Source organism: Nothobranchius furzeri, chromosome 7, assembly GCF_043380555.1.
Source record: "Nothobranchius furzeri strain GRZ-AD chromosome 7, NfurGRZ-RIMD1, whole genome shotgun sequence".
In the NCBI taxonomy this organism is placed as follows: domain Eukaryota; kingdom Metazoa; phylum Chordata; class Actinopteri; order Cyprinodontiformes; family Nothobranchiidae; genus Nothobranchius; species Nothobranchius furzeri.
Window position 1 is genome coordinate 73,736,997 of NC_091747.1, and position 20,842 is coordinate 73,757,838.

General features: G+C 46.6%; 1 protein-coding gene across 3 annotated transcripts in view; it reads right to left on the reverse strand.

Moving 5' to 3' along the window:
• Positions 1 to 2,822: 2,822 nt before the first annotated feature.
• Positions 2,823 to 20,842, reverse strand: part of myh10 (myosin, heavy chain 10, non-muscle) — a 69,766-nt gene continuing 51,746 nt past the window's right edge. For all 3 annotated transcript variants that reach the window (XM_070553721.1, XM_054751712.2, XM_070553720.1), the window contains 27 exons: positions 17,292 to 17,485; positions 17,052 to 17,173; positions 16,905 to 16,974; positions 16,671 to 16,831; positions 14,740 to 14,848; positions 14,531 to 14,662; positions 14,241 to 14,447; positions 13,832 to 13,969; positions 12,377 to 12,500; positions 12,000 to 12,171; positions 10,050 to 10,262; positions 9,529 to 9,673; positions 9,246 to 9,452; positions 9,066 to 9,170; positions 8,835 to 8,987; positions 8,434 to 8,682; positions 8,140 to 8,352; positions 7,403 to 7,615; positions 7,157 to 7,318; positions 6,896 to 7,024; positions 6,675 to 6,763; positions 6,440 to 6,563; positions 5,094 to 5,183; positions 3,673 to 3,791; positions 3,488 to 3,596; positions 3,230 to 3,402; positions 2,823 to 3,143 (listed from right to left, as the gene is read on the reverse strand). In XM_070553721.1, the coding sequence (XP_070409822.1) occupies positions 2,996 to 3,143; positions 3,230 to 3,402; positions 3,488 to 3,596; positions 3,673 to 3,791; positions 5,094 to 5,183; positions 6,440 to 6,563; positions 6,675 to 6,763; positions 6,896 to 7,024; positions 7,157 to 7,318; positions 7,403 to 7,615; positions 8,140 to 8,352; positions 8,434 to 8,682; positions 8,835 to 8,987; positions 9,066 to 9,170; positions 9,246 to 9,452; positions 9,529 to 9,673; positions 10,050 to 10,262; positions 12,000 to 12,171; positions 12,377 to 12,500; positions 13,832 to 13,969; positions 14,241 to 14,447; positions 14,531 to 14,662; positions 14,740 to 14,848; positions 16,671 to 16,831; positions 16,905 to 16,974; positions 17,052 to 17,173; positions 17,292 to 17,485 (4,070 nt within the window). In that variant the 3' untranslated portion in view covers positions 2,823 to 2,995. The remainder of the gene's footprint in view (positions 3,144 to 3,229; positions 3,403 to 3,487; positions 3,597 to 3,672; positions 3,792 to 5,093; positions 5,184 to 6,439; positions 6,564 to 6,674; positions 6,764 to 6,895; positions 7,025 to 7,156; positions 7,319 to 7,402; positions 7,616 to 8,139; positions 8,353 to 8,433; positions 8,683 to 8,834; positions 8,988 to 9,065; positions 9,171 to 9,245; positions 9,453 to 9,528; positions 9,674 to 10,049; positions 10,263 to 11,999; positions 12,172 to 12,376; positions 12,501 to 13,831; positions 13,970 to 14,240; positions 14,448 to 14,530; positions 14,663 to 14,739; positions 14,849 to 16,670; positions 16,832 to 16,904; positions 16,975 to 17,051; positions 17,174 to 17,291; positions 17,486 to 20,842) is intronic.

Below are 20,842 nucleotides of genomic sequence, written 5' to 3' on the forward strand. Positions count from 1 at the left end.
TTTTAACTAAGATGCACTGAAGTGCCAAATTATTGACGACACGTGTCTGCAGCACGATTAGACACTCGTTTATTTAGTTTATAAGCAAAAAAAAGTTTATTTAGGGGTGACTTGCTCTTTAATGTGTTTTTCTACCGGATTATTAGATCTGCACAAAACCAGCAGCATTCCTCTTCAAACCCATTTATTTAATCTGAACTTGTTTAAAGTGGGACTTTTTTCTGAGAATATGAGGGTGAAACTAAAACGTCTTCAAAAGTCTGAACTTGCAGTTGTGCCTTCTGACCTGGATGCCTGGAGTTGACAATGACATTGTAGGACTTTGGATTTAATAAGCGTGGATGCTGAGGGTGGTACCTGCAGCGTCCCCCGGATTCAGGAGTAACATGGTTTTGGTCGTGGAACCATGGGTCAGCTATTTACTCCTGCTAGGAGCTAGGGGACATGGGAGATTGGTCAACCAGCCCAGGTTCTGTGGAGCTGGAGGCTTATGCCCAAGTCCCCAGGGAGGAGGCAGATGGCCTACTGTTGAGTCCCTGAGTCTGGTCCGCAGTGCCGGCAGCAAGGCTCTTCTTCGTCACCGGCTCTGTTCATCGCCTTTATGAACAAAATTTCAAGGCACAACTGGCGGGTGGACAGGATGGTTCTTTTGGCTCCATCAATGACCTTCAGCTCTAGCTAGGATGGTTCACAGCACCTCCAAATACGTGGTCATGGTTCTCAACTGGAAGAGGGTGGATTACAAACCCCAGGTCAGAGGAGAGGTCCTACCTCAAGTAGTGAAGGTCCATGAGCGAGGGAGAGGTGGATAGGGGCGACAGCGATGCAGAACCTGGTCTGGAATCTTGAGGCAAAGCTCTCAATTACTGGTTGATCTTCATCCCAACCCTCACTTTTGGCCACGAGCTGGGGTTCATAACCAAAGAACAAGATCATGAATACAAGCAGCCAAAATGAGTTCCCTCTGCATGGAGGCTGGGGTCATCAGTCTCAGAGAAAAGGTCAAGAGCTCGGACATTCAAGAGAGACTTGTAGTCCAGATCCAGAAGAGCCAGCTCAGGTGGTTCGGGCATTTGGTCAGAATGCTCCCCGAGGTGTTTCAGGTATGTTCTGCCAGCAGGAGCCCCCAGATAGACCCAGGACACGGAGGCATTTTAACTCCATGTTAGCCAGGGAACAACTGGGAATCCCACCAGTGGAGCACTGCTACCCCCGAGCTGGATCAGTGGAAGAAAATGAACAAACCATTGAACAACAGGACTCGCGTGGCTCCAAATCCACAACGCCATCAAGGTTAAAATTAATTAGCTTTATTTTTCTTTTACAAAAACAAACAGAAAAACGAGGAAATGACTATCTAGGAATACAGGAAGTATCATGATGGAATATCTGCAGTCAGACGCCTGGTTGTCAACAGCCAGCTGAATAATAATAATAACAGTAATAATAATAATAATAACAGTAACAAATTCAATCAAAAGGTATTTTACTACTGGATGTTAAAGCTCCCAACCAAATGAAATCCTGTGCAGCACATCTTTCAGCCCAGAAGCAGTGAAGTTCTGAACCTCAGGAGGAAACATCTTAAAGGTGGAGATCCCTCCCATGTTGGTTAATACTGATCCAGCCAGGAGGTTCTGAACACATCAGATATGACGCCAAACCCAGCAACGGTACAACCAAAGAGCTGGAAGTGCGGAACATGTGTTTAATCCACACCTGTAATGGAGTCTGTTGATGTTCTTTAGTGTCGAAGGCACTTTTAAAGAAACATACTGTTGGGAGTTGGAATCTGCGGGGGTAACGGCGTCTGAGTAAAGAGACGTAGAGGTCAAAAGTTGACGCGAGCACCCTGGCATGCAGTTTTCATCATGTAGTGGTTCAGCTGCAAAATGACAGGACTTCAGGAGGAAAACTAAAACTCACGTCGTGTCGAGACAACAGGTCACCTGCAGGGAGCTCCATTAGGCCTGAACTCACTAAATAATGGCACAAAGTACATTCGAGTCACAAAGCTACACGTTCATATCGGACCTGGAAAACCCAGACGAGTTGTGAGGGTCCGACCCAAACCTGTAAAATCTTTTAACGTCTGAGTGAAGGCTAAAGGAAAACTCAGGATTTAACACAAAAGAATGCGCAGTAGAAGAATCAAAACAGGCTCCTACATTACCCATAATTCAATTCAACAATGACCAACAAGACCAGAGGGGCAGTCTTCTGACTCACAGCGCCCTCTGCTGATGGAAAGACCCAGTGAGACCTGAATCTCTCTAAAAGTGGGACAGTCCGAACGCCTGACCCAAGTGCTTAATGGTTTTTGTAGAACCTTCCAGAACAGCAGCTGGGCCGAGCTGACTCCCCATCACCTGCTGGGTCTCCAAACATTAGTAAAACCTGATTTTAGATGTACACAAAGTGAGCTAAGCACAGTCTGCGGTCCAGTTAGAGCTCGTATCGGGTCAGGTCACGGTTTCTGTGCAGCTTCGTTACATCTTTTCCTTGGATGAGCTCATTCTGGTCCTTCACAGGAAGCTTCCAGGTGGTGGACGATCCAGAAGGCTCCGGAGCGCCAGAGTCGGAGCACAAGCTGAGCCGAGCCGGACATTCCTTCAGTTAAAAGGTTGAGATGAAGCAACGGAGAAAATAAAACACCTTTTTATTTCACAGTAACACTTCCTTCCACTTCAGCTTGTTTTTTCTATTAAATGTCTTGAGATGTTTCTGTGAGGAGGTCTGACACGAAGCAGAGAGAGCAGCTGTTTGATATGAGAAGAAACCGCTCCACGGATCAGAGCAGGAACCTTAAGTCTGACCGGGTGGGGGTGGGGTTACATTATGACACAGAGCTTGCGGACGCGCCGGGCTCAGAGGAGGTGACGAGGTTTAAAACGGCTCTCTGCTCCAACCTTCTCATCAGTGGTTGAACATCGGGACAGGATTGTGGGGATGAAGAGCATCAGAGGAAACAAGCAGCTGGGGGGGAGGAGGGGGTTTACTCCACGTTGGAGGCTTGGGTGTCGTTAAAGTCGCTGGCGCGGCTGTCGGCGTCGTCGTCCGACATGTCGACGGAGGCTCCGTCCAGGTTCAGGTTGCGGCGGCCCGAGCGGCTGGAGGAGAAGCTGCTGACTGGACCTCCACGTCTGCTCCACACAAACACAACAAATGAAGATCTGTAGTTCGTTCCTCTAAACCAACATTTAGCTGAGATGTTTGGATTTCACTTCACCTGAGGCGGTTCTTCAGGGAGTTGACCTCTCTGGTCAGACCCTCGATGGCCTCGGTGGCGTCGTCCAGCTCCCTCTGCAGCTTCCTGCGAGAGGCGTTGGCTCTAGTAGCCTCCTCCTCCGCCTCCTCCAGCTGACGCTTCAGCTGCTTCATACGAGAGTTGGCTTTCTCCACCTGACAGGACAAACATGCAGATCATGACCTTCTCATGTTTCCTCACGTGAGAAAGATCATCTGAAGTCCTCCCGCATGGTGTTACCTGCTCTTTGTACTGGTCGGCATGGCGACGCTCATCCTCCACCTGCATCATCACCTCCTTCAGCTTCTTCTCGGTGCGTCTGACGATCTTGTTGGCTGCTGCTCTCTCCCTGGAGGAGTCACAGAGATAGACAAACCTGCACAAAGCTGTTGCATTGTGGGTAACCAGAGGAACTGGACACTTACTTGGCTTCTTGCTCCAGCTGCTCCTCCAGCTGCAAGATCTTGGCCTCCAGTGCCGTGATGGACGCCTTAAACTTGGACTTGACAGCTCCTTCCAGCTCTGCTAGCTTAGCTTTCAGCTCCTGTGTTTATAATTAGATCATTTTTCATTATTGTTGTGGAATTTCTGATGTTGGAGATCGCGTTCAAATGATCCTCCCAGCTTCTGAAAGATCCCTTTGATGCCAGAACTGTTGCTGGCTAAAGCCTGAGTCATGCTTCTGCGTCTGCGTCAGTGAGGAGACGCCATTAGGACGGACGGAGTCGAGCTCTCTTTTCTAAACATCCGTCCGTCGAGACGGAGAACGCAAGCTTGTGATTGGTCAGGACGCGGCTGTCGTCTACACCGCCGCCATTGCGCCCTCAAAAAAATGGAGAGCCGAGGATAACTAGCAGCAGACACGGAGCAGCTTGAAGAATACCTCGCGAAAAAACTCTAAAAACATGAACATTTAATCCCCCGTGACTGGAGGAGTGACAAGATGCACAGCAAGCGTTTTATTGGTGGACGGAAATGACAGGAAACGTGGGTTTAGAGGTGGCGAGCGCATGAAGAGGTGGAGGAGAATGAGAGACAAATATGTCCGTGTTAAAATGTCTCTTATATATACAAAAAACACGATATAAACACATTATCTTGGACCGATACATGACAGGATACCACAGAACGGCGCTACACCCTCTGCTGTCCTGGTGGGGAATTGCTTTGCAACACTCCGTCCGTGCGTGCGTGTCTCTCCCTTTTGGAGCTGACGGAGAAGCATGACTCAGGCTTAACCCAGCAGCTGCTTTCAGACCACCGAGTCAGCTGTAGCTCAGAGGAGTAACGAGTCGTGGCTCCTGCATCATTGTGTGAGTGTGTGTACATACGTGCGCGCATGCATCACTGAGTAGCAAAGCACATCTGGTTGTTCAGACAATTCAATCAGGTAATTCAATTTAAAATGCTGCGTTGTCATTGGTCGGACTGACCCAGAAAGGTTTAGGATTGGTCGATGTGATGTGCGCATGTGCAGATCATGCAGAGGTTTTGCAAACCTGCGGGGAACATGGATGACGAAGCTCTACAGAAAGTAGCTAAGGGTTTCAGAAATGTTGCTACGTTTGTTGCTAGGTGTTTGCTAAGTTGGCAGCACTGGCGCTGCACGCCGTCTTCATGACTACATCTACATCTCAGATAGTTTAAACAAGTTGGATTCTCCCCTCTCTGAAGGTTGATTCTTACACAGACCGACTGAACCGAACCCAACTAAAACTCTTCAGATCTATGCACCATTATTGATGATTAGATAACGTGTCTGATGCGTGAAACTATTCCCTCTCTATCCTGACGACGTGCCCATGAGCAGACAGACATCTACGGTTGCTTCTGGACCATCACAGACCTTGTTCTGTCGCTCCATGTGCTGCCGAGCGTTCTCACTCTTCTGTGCAGAGCTGCGTTCTGCTGCCAGCTCAGCGTTCAGGCCGTCCACCTGAGAGAGGAGGAGGAGGAGGAGACGTTATTTTTTTTTTACAGACGATGCAAATGAGCTTCTGCCTCCTGAGAGTCCTGACAAAAACATCTCCAGTGTCAGACACAGATATCCTGACAGTGGCATTATTTAAAGCATACCGCACATCTGTGGTCATTCTATAAAAAGTCTAGCTTGCACAGGTTACGAGTGATGCAATGAGAATCCTCAAAACTCCCAGGGGAGGCAGTGCTAGTCAGACGTTTGTTTCTGTGAGCGTGTGCACAATTTACGACACTTCTAAGGAATTTAATGTTCAAGTTCATGAGACGGCTGGAAGAATCTTCCAATAGTGTTATAGTTGCACTCTCAAATCCCACTGTGAGCTGCTCTCGTTGTATGCAGGGTATCTGTAGGTTTAAGGGAGCCAAATTTAAGACGTTTTAAGACCCTTTTTAAGGCCACTTTGACCAAATTTAAGCTTTTTTTTTTCAATTAAATTTAAACTATAATTTCCAGCTATTGCCTGGAACCGGTGTTAACCACGTTGCGAACGTGGGATTAGACATCCAGTTACCATTAAACTTGCACTTCCCCATGACGCAAGCTCCCACTAGCTTAACCAGCTAATGTGCTCATCTAAAAATAGCCCCCTTTCACAACCAGCTGAATGTGTACGGTTCCGCTTTCGCCAACATCACACACAAAAAATGCTGAACACTAACTAGAAATTCACAAAAATTTTATAGAAATAAAAGAATCTTGTTTATTGGGTTTTTGGTAATTTAAGACCTTTGGAAACTGTATTTACAGATTATTTGTCATTTTTAAGGATTTTTAAGGCCTTAAATTTGGAAAAGCTCATTTAAGACTTTTTAAGACTTTTTAAGGACCCGCGGATACCCTGTGTATGTCTAGGCTGAGAATGCACTGGTTAAAATGTTTGGGTGGATTTATCTCAACTGGTTAGTTTTGTTGTCCCTTACCTCCACTGCAGTTATATCCTGTGATTTTATACGGGCTTTTATTGTATTAATGTTAATTGGTATCCTTTCTTTTCTTGTGTTTATCTGTATGTTTCTTTTAAAATGGACTTTAAGTCTGGCAATGAAATAAAATAAAATGTGTTTTAGTTTACTTCATGTTGTCAGACAGGTTCTGTTGGGAGTGGTTTCTTATTTCTACAGGTGTGGTGGTAATCAGGTGTGGGTGTACAAATAATCTGGTTAATCCCAGTTAATTCTTGATATCTGATGATGACTAGGACAAGGGCGCACCTGCAAGCTGGTCTTTTTGAAGCGGTCATTGAGCAGTTCTGTGTTACCCTGCTCCTCCTCTAGCTCCTCCTCCAGCTGGGCAATACGAGCTTCAAGCCTCCTCTTCTCCTCCAGCAGAGATGACCTGGCACACACGCACACACACACACACACACACACGCACGCACACACACACGCCTGTTCAGTTCCTAACTATCTCTGTTTTTGCTGCCTGTGACAGAAACCATCCACTGACTTTCCCGCTGCACTGTTGGAGATCTCGTCAGCCAGCTCGTCCCTCTCCTGTTCAGCATGTCGTCTGGCTCTCTCAGATGCTGCGTGGTCCTACACACACATGCACACAGAGAAGGTCAGTTTTCACCTTTATTTCTCTCTCTTGCTCTCTCACACTCATACACACACACACACACACACACACACACACACACACACACACACACACACACACACACACACCTCCTGAAGTTGTAGGATTTCAGCTTCCAGGTTCTTGAACTTCTTCTCGTTCTCCTTGGACTGGGTAAAGATCTCATCTCTGGCGGCTCTGGCCTCCTCCAGCTCCCTCTGGTAATCCTTCATCTGAGCCTGCAGGAGAGCACGGCCACACAGACCGAGTTAAACCCAACCAGTAGGAAGCAAAAGGCTCTGTACATGAGGGTGTAGTTGTGTAGTGTGAGGTCATCTGGGGCTCTGACGACCAGCTGCAGCCGCACCTACCTGGAGTTTTCGGAGCTGTTTAATGGCTTCGTCCCTTCCTTTGTTGGCTGCTTCTATCTGACCCTCCACCTCGTTCAGATCCATCTCCAGCTTCTTCTTGGCGGCCACAGCCAGAGTTCTCTGCTTCCTCTCGTCCTCCAGCTCAGCCTCCATCTCACGAACCTGGACAAGAAAGGCCCTCAGCACATCTCCCGGTTCAAACTCCGGCCTCCTGAACTTCTAAAGGAGCTAAGAGTTCCTTTGAACCTGTTTGACCAGCGCCCTCTTCTTCTCCTCTCCCTGCTCGTCTCTGGCCTGCAGGTCTCGGTCAAACTGGGCCTTCATCGCCTGCATGTTGACCTCCAGACGCAGTTTAGCATCTTCCGTGGCCTGAAGCTCATCCTCCAGCTCCTCCAGCTGCACTCTCATCTCAGCCACTTGTTGCTCCAGGGTGCGCTTGGACTTCTCCAGTTCGTGGACCTGCAGGCAGAGAAACAAACAGAAATCTGATTTCAGGATGATTCGCCCCATTTTGAAGCTGGTTTCTGTGCTTGGTAATAAATATGTTCTACTGTGCCGGCTGTAGAGGTCAGCCTGACTGACCTCAGCCTGGAGAAACAGAGTTTACATCCAACCATCAGGTCTGACTGAAGAAATGATCTCACAGCCCTTTCCTCAGACACCTGTGGTTACTTCAAGTCCAGCAGGAACTTGTTGATGTTTCGGCCAAACTAACCATGTAACAGACAAACGTTCATAAAACAATATTTGCAGATGAAACTGAGGAGACTGGTCTTAGGTGGCTATTCCATCCTGGTCCTTGAGGACCACGCCTGCATGTTTTAGATGTTTCTCTGCTGCAACACTCCTGGTTAAACAGGTTGTCTCTGAACTGGCCGATTTGAGTCATCTCAGCTGTTAAACTACTTTTGTTTTAGATCCCAGTGCATTTATTCTACATCATCCTACTGGGATGCATCAGTAGGAGGTTAAAGGTCACTCACATTCTTTCCCACATCATCCTTGGAGCTCATCAGGTCTTCCATTTCAGTGCGGAGCTGCTTGTTAAACCTCTCCAGCTCCTCTTTGGCCTCCAAAGCCTCCTCCAGAGCTTTAGCTAAAGACAGAGCCTTGGTCTCCTTCTCTCTGGCCTCGGCCTCGGCCCGGTCACGCTCCTCAGCATAACGAGCTGAGATGGTCTTCTCTTCAGCCAGCATCTAACAATTAATAAAACAAAGACCTTCAGATGGCTGCCCGACCTTTCCCCACCCAACACTCCCACTGGAGTTCTGCTGTACCTGATCAAACTTCTTCTGCTTCTTCTCCAGGTTGGACACAATCTGCCTCTGGTGGTCCAGCTCCACCATCTGGTCATCCAGCTCCTGCTGCAGCCTGTTCTTGGTCTTCTCCATTTTGTCCAAGGCCATGGTCTTCTCCTCCAGATGCTGGTTGGTCAGCTCTATTTCCTTCTGGAGTTTCCTCTTCGCCTCCTCCAGACTCTCGATGACCCCCACATCTTCATCCAGTCTTTTCTTGGACTCAAACAGCTGCAGAGAGGATGGAGATGAAACGGCACTGAAGGTCTTTGGTCATCTACTAACACTTTACTGATTCATCTCATGTGAACTGAATGTTTGAACATGTTGACCACGCTGCTCAGAACATCTGTTCACAGCGACCCCCAGCTGTGGACCTGTACCTGAGCCTGCAGCGTCTGCAGCTGCTTCTCCAGGCTGCGTCGCGCCTCCTCTTCCTCCTCCTGCTGCTCCAGCAGGGTGCTTTTGTCCGTCTCCAGTTGGCGAATTAGGGCACCGAGGTTGAGCTTCTGACGAGTCTCCTCCTGGAGCAGCTCCTACAACAGCAGCAGTCGTCCATGAAAGCACCTCCACGGATCAGAACTCGTACTCTAACAGCCGCGCCCTCCTCTCACCTCGGAGTCCTGCAGTCTGCTGTTCAGGTTGTCTACTTCTTTGGCCAGTTTGACTCCCTTCTTCTCTGCTTCCTCCACCAAAGCAGAAACGTTGTCCAGCTCCGTCTGGCGGACGACAAACAGCTGTCACCAAGTGTCCTCTGCGCTGAGCAGCTGCTTCAGTCTGCAGCGGGGTTTTACCTGCAGCTTGAGAGAGCGTTCGCTCAGCTCTCCCTTGGCCCTCTCCACCTCCGTGGTTCTGGCCGTGAACTCCTGCAGCTGGGCCTCCAGCTTCTTCCTCTTGTACTCGGACTCGGTCCTCGTCTGCTGCAGACTCTTTACCTCACAGACCAGCTCTTTGTTGTCACTCTCCAAGCACTGTTTGTTCTTCTCCAGGTTGGCCTTGAACTGCTCAGAGGACAAGTGATGCTTTCACAGAAGTCTATGAACAGCTGAACCTGCTGACACACCACCATGCACCCACCCTCTTAGCCTGCTCCAGCTGCTCCGACAGCTCCTCCAACACCTGAGCATGTCTCTGTCTCATGTCCTGGATCTGAGCCTCGTGGTTTTTGGACTCCTCATCTAAGGCCTTCTTCAGCTCCGCCACCTCTTGTTCTCGCTTGGACCTGGATGTGGAGAACAGCAGAAAGAAACCTGAAGATAACATCTGCTCCTGTTGGATAATTAGCACACCGGTTATTTAACGCCAACGGCAACAACCTGAAACGGTTGGTCTGTTTAAAAGGGTCAGATCATTGGCATCGAGCAGAGAAAACATCTAAGGAGACTGAAGGCACTAACAGAAGTGGGTTAAGAGATGTTAAAATGGAATGAAGGCGGTTTTAAAGCATCCTGAACGACCAGCGATCACTTTGTTTAACTCAAACCACAGCAGAACTCTGGGCTGTTCAATAGTGACAAAGTAAAACATTTCCACACTCATAAGTGAACAGACTAGGACTGAACAGCTGTGCAGCCATAAGAACATCACTAATCAGGTACCGGAGTTCCTGCTGGGCGGCTGTCGTGTCCAGCGTGTCCTCCAGCTCCGTCTTCAGAGCCTCCAGCTCCTCACTCAGATCCCTCTTTAGTTTTTCAGCTTTGCTTCGACTTATTTTCTCTGATTCCAGATCCTCCTGGAGCTCAGCCAGCTGAGCCTGCAGCTCGCGGACCTGCTTCAGGGCGTTGTTCTTCTGCGCCGCTTCCTCGTCGCTCCTGGTGGGAGACAAACGCTGCAAATCAAACCGACCTGCAGCCTCAGCAAACTAAAACAATTTAAGCTTCTAATGCACCGATATCTGAACTATGCCATATTTAAAGTGACACCGGGGTGCTGCGGGGGTGTAATCTCTCCATAGGTAAGTGTACACGGTTGGGGGGAGGTGTTCTGCTTTTCCGGGGGAGCTTAGGGTCGCTGCTCCTCGGCATCAGAACAAACCAGTTGGTTTGGGAATCTGGAGACATTCCACGAGAGGTTTATCAGACATATCCCACTAGGATGAGAGCTCGTCCTCTACGGCCCGCTGATAAAACAGCAAGGAAGTGACATCATCAGCAGGTGCCAGTGAGAGCTGAAACTGTCAAGTGAAAAAAGGTAAAACAACAAACGTTGCTAGTCTGTGTATTAAGAACACAAAAACAATGGAGACACAGAAAGAACTAACAAAGACATGCTAAGCATGATGCTAAGATGTGTGTATTAGTCAGTAATCTGTTTCTTTTTCTCCTCATTGCAGTTTTGATGAATTATAAAGTTCTTCAGATAAGTAAAGCAAGCCTTGGGTGAAGATCCATGTTTAGTTTTAGTTGGCTGCTAGCTGGCTAGCTACAAATAGCTACAGGCTACATGGAAGATTCCTACTTATTCACAAATTGTGTCAAATAAACTTTCATATCTGAAACGCAAAATTTCAGATCTGTCATATTTTGACATTTTGAGGGAGAGGAGATGAAACTGAAGAGTTTGATGTATAATTTGTGTATGGTATGTAAAACGTGTGCCCTTAAACGAGTAAAGAAACCGAGACCTTCCGATTTAACATTTTAATGCCAGCATCATCCGATAATATCGGACATCTCTGTTGGCAAGCTTCATGTCTGCCGGGGAAAAGGTCAGATGACAACAAATGCAGATTTCTTTTCTACAGAGTGGAATTAAGGAACTAAGAAACAAAAACTATAGAAGCAGCTTCTAGGAAATGAGTTCACAGCAGAGGAGACCGTTGGCTCCGTGTGTTTTTATTGTACTACAGTGATCCCTCGTTTATCGCGGTAGATGCGTTCCAGACCTGGCCGCGACAGGTGAAAATCCGCAAAGTAGGGACACCATATTCACAGTACAGTACTATATTGAATTATCGTATGATCACATTCTCTTTTTGTGGGTAAAACTCAAGAAAAAATTTTTTTACTTGGTTTTTTTTTATAGTTTTATTACAAAAAGTACATTTTATGATGAAATTGATGAAAAAAAAACCCAGGAATTTCTTGATATTTCGCATAGAAAAATACTGCAAATCGGTGAAAAATACCACAAATCGGCGAATTTCCCTTAAATAAGGCTCCAAAGAAAAATCCGCGAAGTCGTGAATCCGCGATAAACGAACCGCGAAGTAGCGAGGGATCACTGTATTGTCTATTTTGGGTTTTGACTCAACAGTGGAGGGGATGTTGACATGGGAATGGTGTGTGTGTGTGTGTGTGTGTGTGTGTGTGTGTGTGTGTGTGTGTGTGTGTGTGATGCTGAGCGTACTGAAATGAGCAACACGGTGATGCTTTCGGTCCGAGTTCAGATTTGTGATGAAACCGGGTCAGAGGAGTTCGTCTTTGCGGAGGTGGCAGGGAAAGTCTAACTCAGCGTGTCTCTACAAGGACGGTCTTGGCTATCAAACACATTTTTCAGCAGAACATCTTGGTCAGACTCCATCTTGTCTGAACTCTGTAAAGGCTGACCTGATCAGAGCTGTTTGAAGCTCCTCCTCCTTTTTGGTCAGCTGCACCTTGAGCTCCTCCACCTGCGCCTGAAGCTCAGCAATCTGGTCCTGCAGGTCTGTGGTCTCGGCGTCTAGTTTACGCTTGGCCTTCTCCAGCTCCTGCCGCGTCTTCTCCTCCTTTTTCAGGCGCTCTGAAGGCAGGAACAGACATCTCGGTGACTACATGCAAATACAGCAAACAAAACACAGACACACACTTATAACATCGTTAGGTGAACGAGTACAGGCTGTGTTCGTTTCATCAACATAAACGCAGAAATCCCACCTCTACGGCGTGCGGCAGCATCGTGTGTGTTTACTTGGACTCTCTGACAATAAATGGAATCTGTAACTTACCCTCCAGATCAACCATCATCATCTCCTGCTTGTTCTTAATCTTCCCAAGATTCTTAGCTTTCTCCTCCTCCTCTGTGAGCTGAGAGGTCATCTCTGTGATTCTGTCCTCCAGCAGCTTCTTCTCCTGTTGGTTAAAAACAAACTCCTTACTGTTAAAAAAAAAAAAACTTCACGTCTTAAACAATAAAAATGGAGAAGGACCTGAGAGGATTTCTGAATATTAGGTTTGGTTCATGTACAGTAGAAACGTCCGTGATAACGCATCACGTTTCATTTAGAGCAACTTCCATCTTCAGGTGTGGTCTCCTCACTAGGGTTGTCACGATACTAAAATTTCAAACTCGATTCGATACTTGGGGGGGAAACTCGATACTCGATTTCGATGCTATTTGAAATCACCAATTTATTGAACAAGTTTATTCAAAAAATAACATTCCTCAATTTATATTGCAATAATTAAATGTTAAGAATTAAGTGTATTAAGTGCTTAAACCTTTCAAGTATCAGCATTTTTTAAAACGTGCATACAAAAACTGGTGAAAGTTAACACTTTAAATCATGAATTGTCTCACTATATATACACTATTTGCAGAGTGATGTTTTGCTGCTTAAACTCTGTTTAAGGTGCATTTTTGTCATAAGCTGTAATGCCATATGTTTTGTTCTGTACTTTTGAACAACTCTGTTGGTCAATAAAGGGAGAAAACAAATTTCTCCACAGTAGGACAAAGGTACATCTACCGGTAATCTTAATAAAAACAGATCGGCGCACGGCAGTGACGTCATTAAAAGCGCCGGTTAGATTAGCCGCAGCTAGTCTGTTTACGCCTAGAAATCCCAGACCCGCTCCAAACGAACAGAGGAATCACGTTAATGATTCCTAACAAAACCTTTCAACATTGAGATGTTCTGGTGCAGATAATGCCTTATTTCGAGGCTGCACCATGGGTGCCCGTACGCACCCGTTATATGGATATACGCTGATGGCGATTCGCCGATGGATCTAAATACCCCGGGGAATCCAAGTAGCACCAAAGTTGTCAGCGTGAGTAAACAAACATACTGCATGCTAGAAATTAAGTCTGGGTTCCAATAAACGGGAGTTTTCCTTTAAGCACATAAGCGTGAATATACAACTACGTGTCGGACTTGGTATGCTAATGAAGTTGGGCTGTTTATGTTTTTGTTTATTTATTTGGCACACAAAACTTGGATCGGAGACAACTCGCGTGGGAAATTGCAATGTAGCCATGCGGCGTCTTCTTCTTCTGTTTGTCTGGGAGGCGGAGTCTGCTTTACGGCATCTGGCTGTCGTGCGTGTCGGTGTACTTGAAGAAGGCTGTGTATAATAGTCCATAATATCGATACCACAGGGATGGAATATCTAATTTAGATACCACTTTTAGTATCGATTTATATCTAGGTATCGATTTTTTTGACAACACTACTCCTCACCTTGAGAAACTTTGAATTCTGGTCCTCCAGGAGCAGAATGTCCTCCTCCATCTTCTTGATCTTTGCTTCAGCCGTAACTTTATCCAGCTGCAGCTTCTGCCTGGCTGCTTCCTCCTCATCCAGCTGTTCCTCCAGGTCCTGTGGGAGGAGGACACCGATTTCAGGACAAAGACTGACGACTGATCAAGGTTTAAGTTCAATTCAAACCATTTATATACAACATCAAATGCTTATATTCTAACGAATAAGAATCCTGGAGGATACAATCGTCTAAACCTTAAATGAGAATAATTCTGTTAATTTGAGTAAATATTATTTAACTCAAACAGATTTTCTATAATCAAATCCAACTATAACAAAAATAAAAGAGATGCTTGATTACATAGCAATCTGAAATGATGAGACACACCTGGATGTGAGCCTGCATCTTCTTCTTCTCGTTCTGGAGGCTCTGGCTCCTTTCCTCCTCCTCCTCCACCCTGGACTCCAGGTCATGGAGGATCTCCTCTAACTCCTGCTTCCTGGAAAGGAGACGAACTCTCATCTCTTCTGCCTCAGCAAACAGCTCCGTCTCAGCGTGGAGCTGCTCAGCTAGAATGTTCTTCTCCTCAAGAAGCTTAAGAGAAAAAAATAAATAAAAAAAAATAAATCAGCTGAAGATCATAAACAGAGCTCAGGTCAGTAACAGGTGGTTCGTACCTGCTGGTGTTTCCTCTCCATCTCCACCAGCTCGTTCTCCACCTTCAGCTGTCTCTCCTTCACTTTCATCAGCTCCTCATCTTTGGCCTGTAGCTCCTCCTCCTGCCTGGTGACCTGCAGCAGCGGCTTCACCTGAAGGGAGGGAACGATGAAGAACATCCGTCTCTACGGCGTGAAACCTAAGCTGAAGCATCTGTCGGGGTTCTGACCTTCGTGAAGAGCCTCCACCACTGCCAGTGTCGCAGCTTCAGATAAGCGGCACAGTTCCTCTGGAGGACCTTCAGGGCGCTCAGCTGCTGCTGCTTCTTGGCAAAAGCTCTGAGGAAACAAGGACAAGTCCATTCTAAAGAGCTGAGGGACCGGACTAGGGACCCCAACAGGTTTTGAGCTTAAATGTGGCGTCGGAGTAACTGAGAGTCCGTCACATCTTAAGACTCAACGTGGCATCAGAAAAGATGCAACTCATCATCTTAGTTGAAAACTTTGTCGTCAGAAGCGGCGTGCATTTCTTCAACGGTTGATTTAATTTAAAGAAGTTTTTCATTTTTTTTTAACTATTCACAGAGAAAAGGTGTTCAGCTAAAGTTTATGAGGTAAAAAAAAATCAGACTAACAGCAGCAGACTGATGTGGGTTTATGCTCCATTGACTTCCATTCATTTTCGTGACTACATCATGTCTAACCCATACCCTAAACCTAACCTTAAACATTGAGGTTCTTTTGCTAACCCTAACTTAAACTAACCTAAAAGCTAATTCACATCATGCCTCTAAACCCAGTTTTAGGGTGCCCCACATTGTGTGGACCAGCCAAATGTCCACACATTACAGGTTAAAAGTTTAAATTTGTCCACTTAAACATATAAAGTATACACACACACACACACAGCCCTGTTTTTATGCCTTTCATCGACTAGTCGCTGTCACACAGTCCTCAGAAAAGACAGCAGGTGACGAGCCCCTGTGCGTTGGGAGGCGACGCGCTGTGCCAGAGCGTCGGTACAGACACCCGCCGTAAAACGGACATTTGACCGAATTGTGACCTTTACCCTCTTGCAATTTAACCTTGCCCTCACCCCCATCCTAACCTTAACCAGCTTGCGCATACAAAGCTCTGATCATTGACGCGCTCCAGACATCTGCGTCCTGAGTACGGACGGCCACAGTAACGTTATCAAATTGGGTGTCACCACCTCAAAAACTAATTTAACACGCGATCGTTCATGTCAGCTCATTTCCTTTTATGTTTTCTGTCTTTTATTTGTGCCTGATGCTGTTTCGCTGCTGTGGAGCGGAGCGCATCACCTGTTTTGTCCTTTGGTGACGCACCTCACCGATGTGATCGGCGAGCAGCGGCACTACGCTGTTTTTGCGGTCGGTAGATCTTTTAGAACTGCAGTTCAAAGGTAACTCATGAGGTGAACATATATGAACCAGGTAGCAGTTTTTCTTTAGGATTGAGAGGAGATGCAGGAAGATAATAAACAGACAGGACAGAAAATAGTCAAATAAAAACAAGTTAGTTTTTGTACCTGCTGGTTGCAACAAACAGACACCATTGAAGGTAATCAGAAGTGAGGAACAGAAAATGAAATAATTATTTTAATGTTTAGAGCAGCTTGGTCACCTATCGTCAGTTTTAGCCGCTTCAGGTGTATCAACGACTAATCGAAGTCGACTCGATTTTCATTACTTGACGGTCGACTTTAAAAAAATTAAGCCATGCAGCCCCCCACACACACACACACACACACGTGCTTCATCCCCTCCACCAGCCTCTGATTTATTCCCTCCAAACATGACTGAGGTTTTAAATTTGGGTTTTCACTAATCTCTTATTATGAGATCACTGACTTTAAACAGGAAATCCTGAAGCAATGGTATTTAAAATCCTTGCCCTGAGTATGAATCTTTGTGGTCTGAGTTTCCAAACATCTGGATGTTTTATCTCTGAGACCCAGCTGGAGGTCTGGGGTTTCTCTGACAACAGGCAGAAGGCATGAAGCCAGCACAGATTCATAAAGCAGGTGTTACTTTGGTGGGAGAGCCTGCTAGGAGGTGCGGGACATCTAGGAGCGTAGAAACAAGCAAACTAGGAACCAACTTCCTGCATAAAAGCACAAGCAAAGCACGAGACTCACTTGCGTGCCAAATATCCACGACACACGGACTGGAAGTAGATGATGATGTCAGTGATCTTCAGGTCTCTCTCCTCCTCCAGATGAGCCAGAACACCCGTCCTGAAGAAGATCTTGCTCTGACCAATCCGGTACAGGTTGGGATCCAGCTCCAGAGCCTGAATCTGAGAAGCAAAAGCTAGTTCAGATTAAGTTTTACAAGCCGAGACAACCTGAGAGGACATCGGATGGCATTACCATTCTCTCACAAGCTTGTTTCCCATCCATGAACCCTTTGGGGATGGCATTGGGCGTCAGGATCTCATATCTAAACGTGGAACGAACATTTGTGTTAACAGAGAAGAAACGCTCCATGCAGGAAACCGCAGCTAAAACCATCATCACCTCTGTCTGAACTCCTGAAAGACGATGCGGTTGGGGAAGCCCTGTCTACAGATACGGATCCCCTCCAGGACCCCGTTACACCTGAGCTGGTCCAGAACCAGGTGAGGCTCCAGCTTTCCTGCCTGTTGAAGGAAATAAACCCAACAACGACCAAAACTCAGAACTCCAAACCTCCTGAACAAAGTGAGTGAATCCATGATGGTCATTTCAAACTTGATCCAAATAAAAGGAGAGCTTTACTCTTTTTTCATGGTTGGGGATGATGCAGCGAACAAAGTTGGGGTTGGTGTTCCTCAGTGTGGCCATGAGCTTGGTGAGTGACTCTTTGTACAGCTGGCCCACTGTACGAAACATGCCCTTTTTGGTTTTGTAGGTGGCACCAAATGCTGTCTCGTTCATGCCCGCCACCTGGTCCAGGCCCACGATGCGGTCCACTGGTGAGGAGACAGAGAGGAGAAACTCATAGGGATTGAGAGACCCCAAGGGGAGGAGAGAATTGCTGCAGGAAGGATGGCAGCATGAGGTGGTCTCAGCGCAGATGGATGAAAACAGCTCGATTTACCAGCGGTCAATCACAGACAGTCTAATGGGCCATTCCCATCTGTACCGGGTCGGCCCGGGCCGGGTAGCCCCAGCCTGGCCCGGTTGATTCCACACATCCTTGCCTTAAGCCCATGTGGGCTGATTCTACCCACCAATCAGAGGCTTGCTCTAATGGAAGGTGTGAATTTGCGGTCAGCAGTGGGTGTGTTGGCCCTGGTCGGCCTGAAGCAGACCCCCTCGAGAAGAGGGCTGAGAATGAGCCTTGGTTGGCCCGGAAAAATACCAGGCCACCCAGATATGTAAACAACCTACGCTACCCGGCCCGGGCCGACCCGGTACAGATGGGAATGGCCCATAATACTACAGCTAACCTCTGTAAGAGGGGAAACATGTGACTAAATCACTCAAGAGACACATTTTGAGTCTGATTTATCTTTTATTGTCCACAAATCCAGCTAAATAACAGATTCTAGAGTTTATTTAATGAAACTGCGCTTATAAAGTTCATAACAAATAAGCCAGTCTGTCGTGGTAAAGAGGCAGCCAAGTCAAAAGGCAAAGCCCTGGATTTACTAGTCTGTCTACGTTTGAACCTGTGGTCATGAGACGTGGCTCGTGGCCACAGAAAGGAGATCCACAATACAACGGGCTGAAAGCTGCTTCCTCCTGGGCTCTGTCTAAGTGAGGCTAGAAATGTCCACCATCCGGGATGAGCTGGTTTTGGGCCACAGCTCCTTCTCATCAAAAGGAGTCAGCTGAGGCATCTGAATAGGATTCCTCCTCATCACCTCCCTCTGGAGGCTTTTCTGGACACGTCCTAATGGGAAGACCCAAAGTTAGCTGTACGGATTACATGTCCTCACCGGCCTGGGGACCTGTTAGGATCTCCCAGACCTGGAGGGAGGGTGGAGCATTGTTTATAAAGCTCTTTCCTGCTCCTAGTCAAGGAAGCCCAAGGTGCTGTACAAAATGCAGGAACATAAAACAACGTAAAAACATCGAGAAGAATGTGGACGGTTTTATGGGTCCAGAGCTGAGGACGTATAACTGGAAAGGACACACGAGCTAAAGTGTTAGCTGGGAGCCATTCTCATAACAAGCGGCACAGATATCGTGACTCCATCATTCCTCCAACATAAGATGATCCCAGTTTTAAGTGTGATGTGAAGGCCAGCTGCGTCGTTCATTCCCTGGAATGCTTAAATTTCTCCCCGTGACCCATTTTTCCAGGATGGTTTATGACATTGCAGCTGTTTTGTGGTTTGCCAGCATTGCTCATTTTGGGTCTGACTGAAGATTTTGCGCCAGTGAATGTTTTCCTACTCGAGTGGAGGATGAAATAAGAGGTCTGGCGGAAGCATTCTGATAAATGGATTGCGGTGGAGGATCTGAATGGCTGCCTGAAGGAGGTAGCCGTCAGGAGCAAACGAAGACTTTAATAATTAAACCAGAGAAAAATAACAAAAGAGGTAACAGAGAAGTAAAAGATCAGACAATCACAGGAAATCTGCTGGTGGTCCAGGGTGGAAACTGCTTAAGTGTGGTTGTATCCTCTGTCTGATCTCGTCTTTGGACTCCTTGATGCCCCACATTGGTATGACTGTTACGCTTTAATTAACTGACTTGCCTTCCATAGGGTCTGATTCACAGTTGGAACCAGGGTAGTTTTGTACGAAGAATTGGTGAAATCAAAATCTTCGGCTGACTGGACCTAAAGCAGCAACAAGCTGCGAAATTAACCAAACGGACAAATGTAACATTAAAATAATGCTTTCTATAAAAGTTGTTGGTTTCATTTTACTTCCTGGTAAATTTCAAACAGTCACAGCTTACTGGATGCTTTACAGCTGGATGAATGAGATAAATGAGCTGCTGTCTTCATAATGAGCTCAGCGCTGAAGCCAAAAACAGCATCTGCTTTTAATTCAGCCACACCGATCCTACTTAGGAAAGGAAAAGGTAGGAAATCATTTTGATTTGCTTCTGGAAGTCTCCTCTACAGTAAAATGTCAAACACAGGGATAACCTAACTTTTGCCCACTAGTACTAAGGTACTAAAGCACACTGTTTAAGCTAAACCAAGCAACAGACTCTAATCTACATTTGAAGTAGTTCTGAACAAGGCACTGCTGCTTTTGGCTGAGTGGAAAGAGCCATGCAGCCTGGAAGCAAATGGGAGCCACTTCAGACACTGTATGACACACAGCACCAGCTACAGGCAGACCTGGGCCAAAACACACCACCTATTTATCCCATCTGAACCGCTCCATGCAGCCTAGTGTTGTCAAAAACATCGATACCTAGATTTAAATCGATACTAAAAGTGGTATCTAAATGAGATATTCCATCCCTGTGGTATCGATATTATGGACTATTATACACAGCCTTCTTCACGTACACCGGCACGCACAACAGCCAGATGCCGTAAAGCAGACTCCGCCTCCCAGACAAACAGAAGAAGACGCCGCATGGCTACATTGCAGTTTCCCACGCGAGTAGTCTCCGATCCAAGTTTTGTGTGCCAAATAAATAAACAAAAACATAAACAGCCCAACTTAATTAGCATACCAAGTCCGACACGTAGTTGTATATTCACGCTTATGTGCTTAAAGGAAAACTCCCGTTTATTGGAACCCGGACTTAATTTCTAGCATGCAGTACGTTTGTTTACTCACGCTGACAACTTTGGTGCTACTTGGATTCCCCGGGGTATTTAGCTCCATCGGCGAATCGCCATCAGTGTATATCCATATAACGGGTGCGTACGGGCACCCATGGTGCAGCCTCGAAAGAAGACATTATCTGCACCAGAACATCTCAATGTCGAAAGGTTTTGTTAGGAATCATTAACATGATTCCCCTGTTCGTTTAGAGCGGGTCTGGGATTTCTAGGCGTAAACAGACTAGCTGTGGCTAATTAACCGGCGCTTTTAATGACGTCACTGCCGTGCGCCAATCTGTTTTTATTAAGATTACCGGTAGATGTACCTTTGTCCTACTGTGGAGAAATTCGTTTTCTCCCTTTATTGACCAACAGAGTTGTTCAAAAGTACAGGTAAATGGTAAAAATGGTAAATGGCCTGTATTTGATATAGCGCCTTCTAGAGTTCTTGAAAAACCCTCAAGGCGCTTTACAACACAATCAGTCATTCACCCATTCACACACTGGTGGGGGTGAGCTACGATGTAGCCACAGCTGCCCTGGGGCACACTGACAGAGGCGAGGCTGCCGAGCACTGGCGCCACCG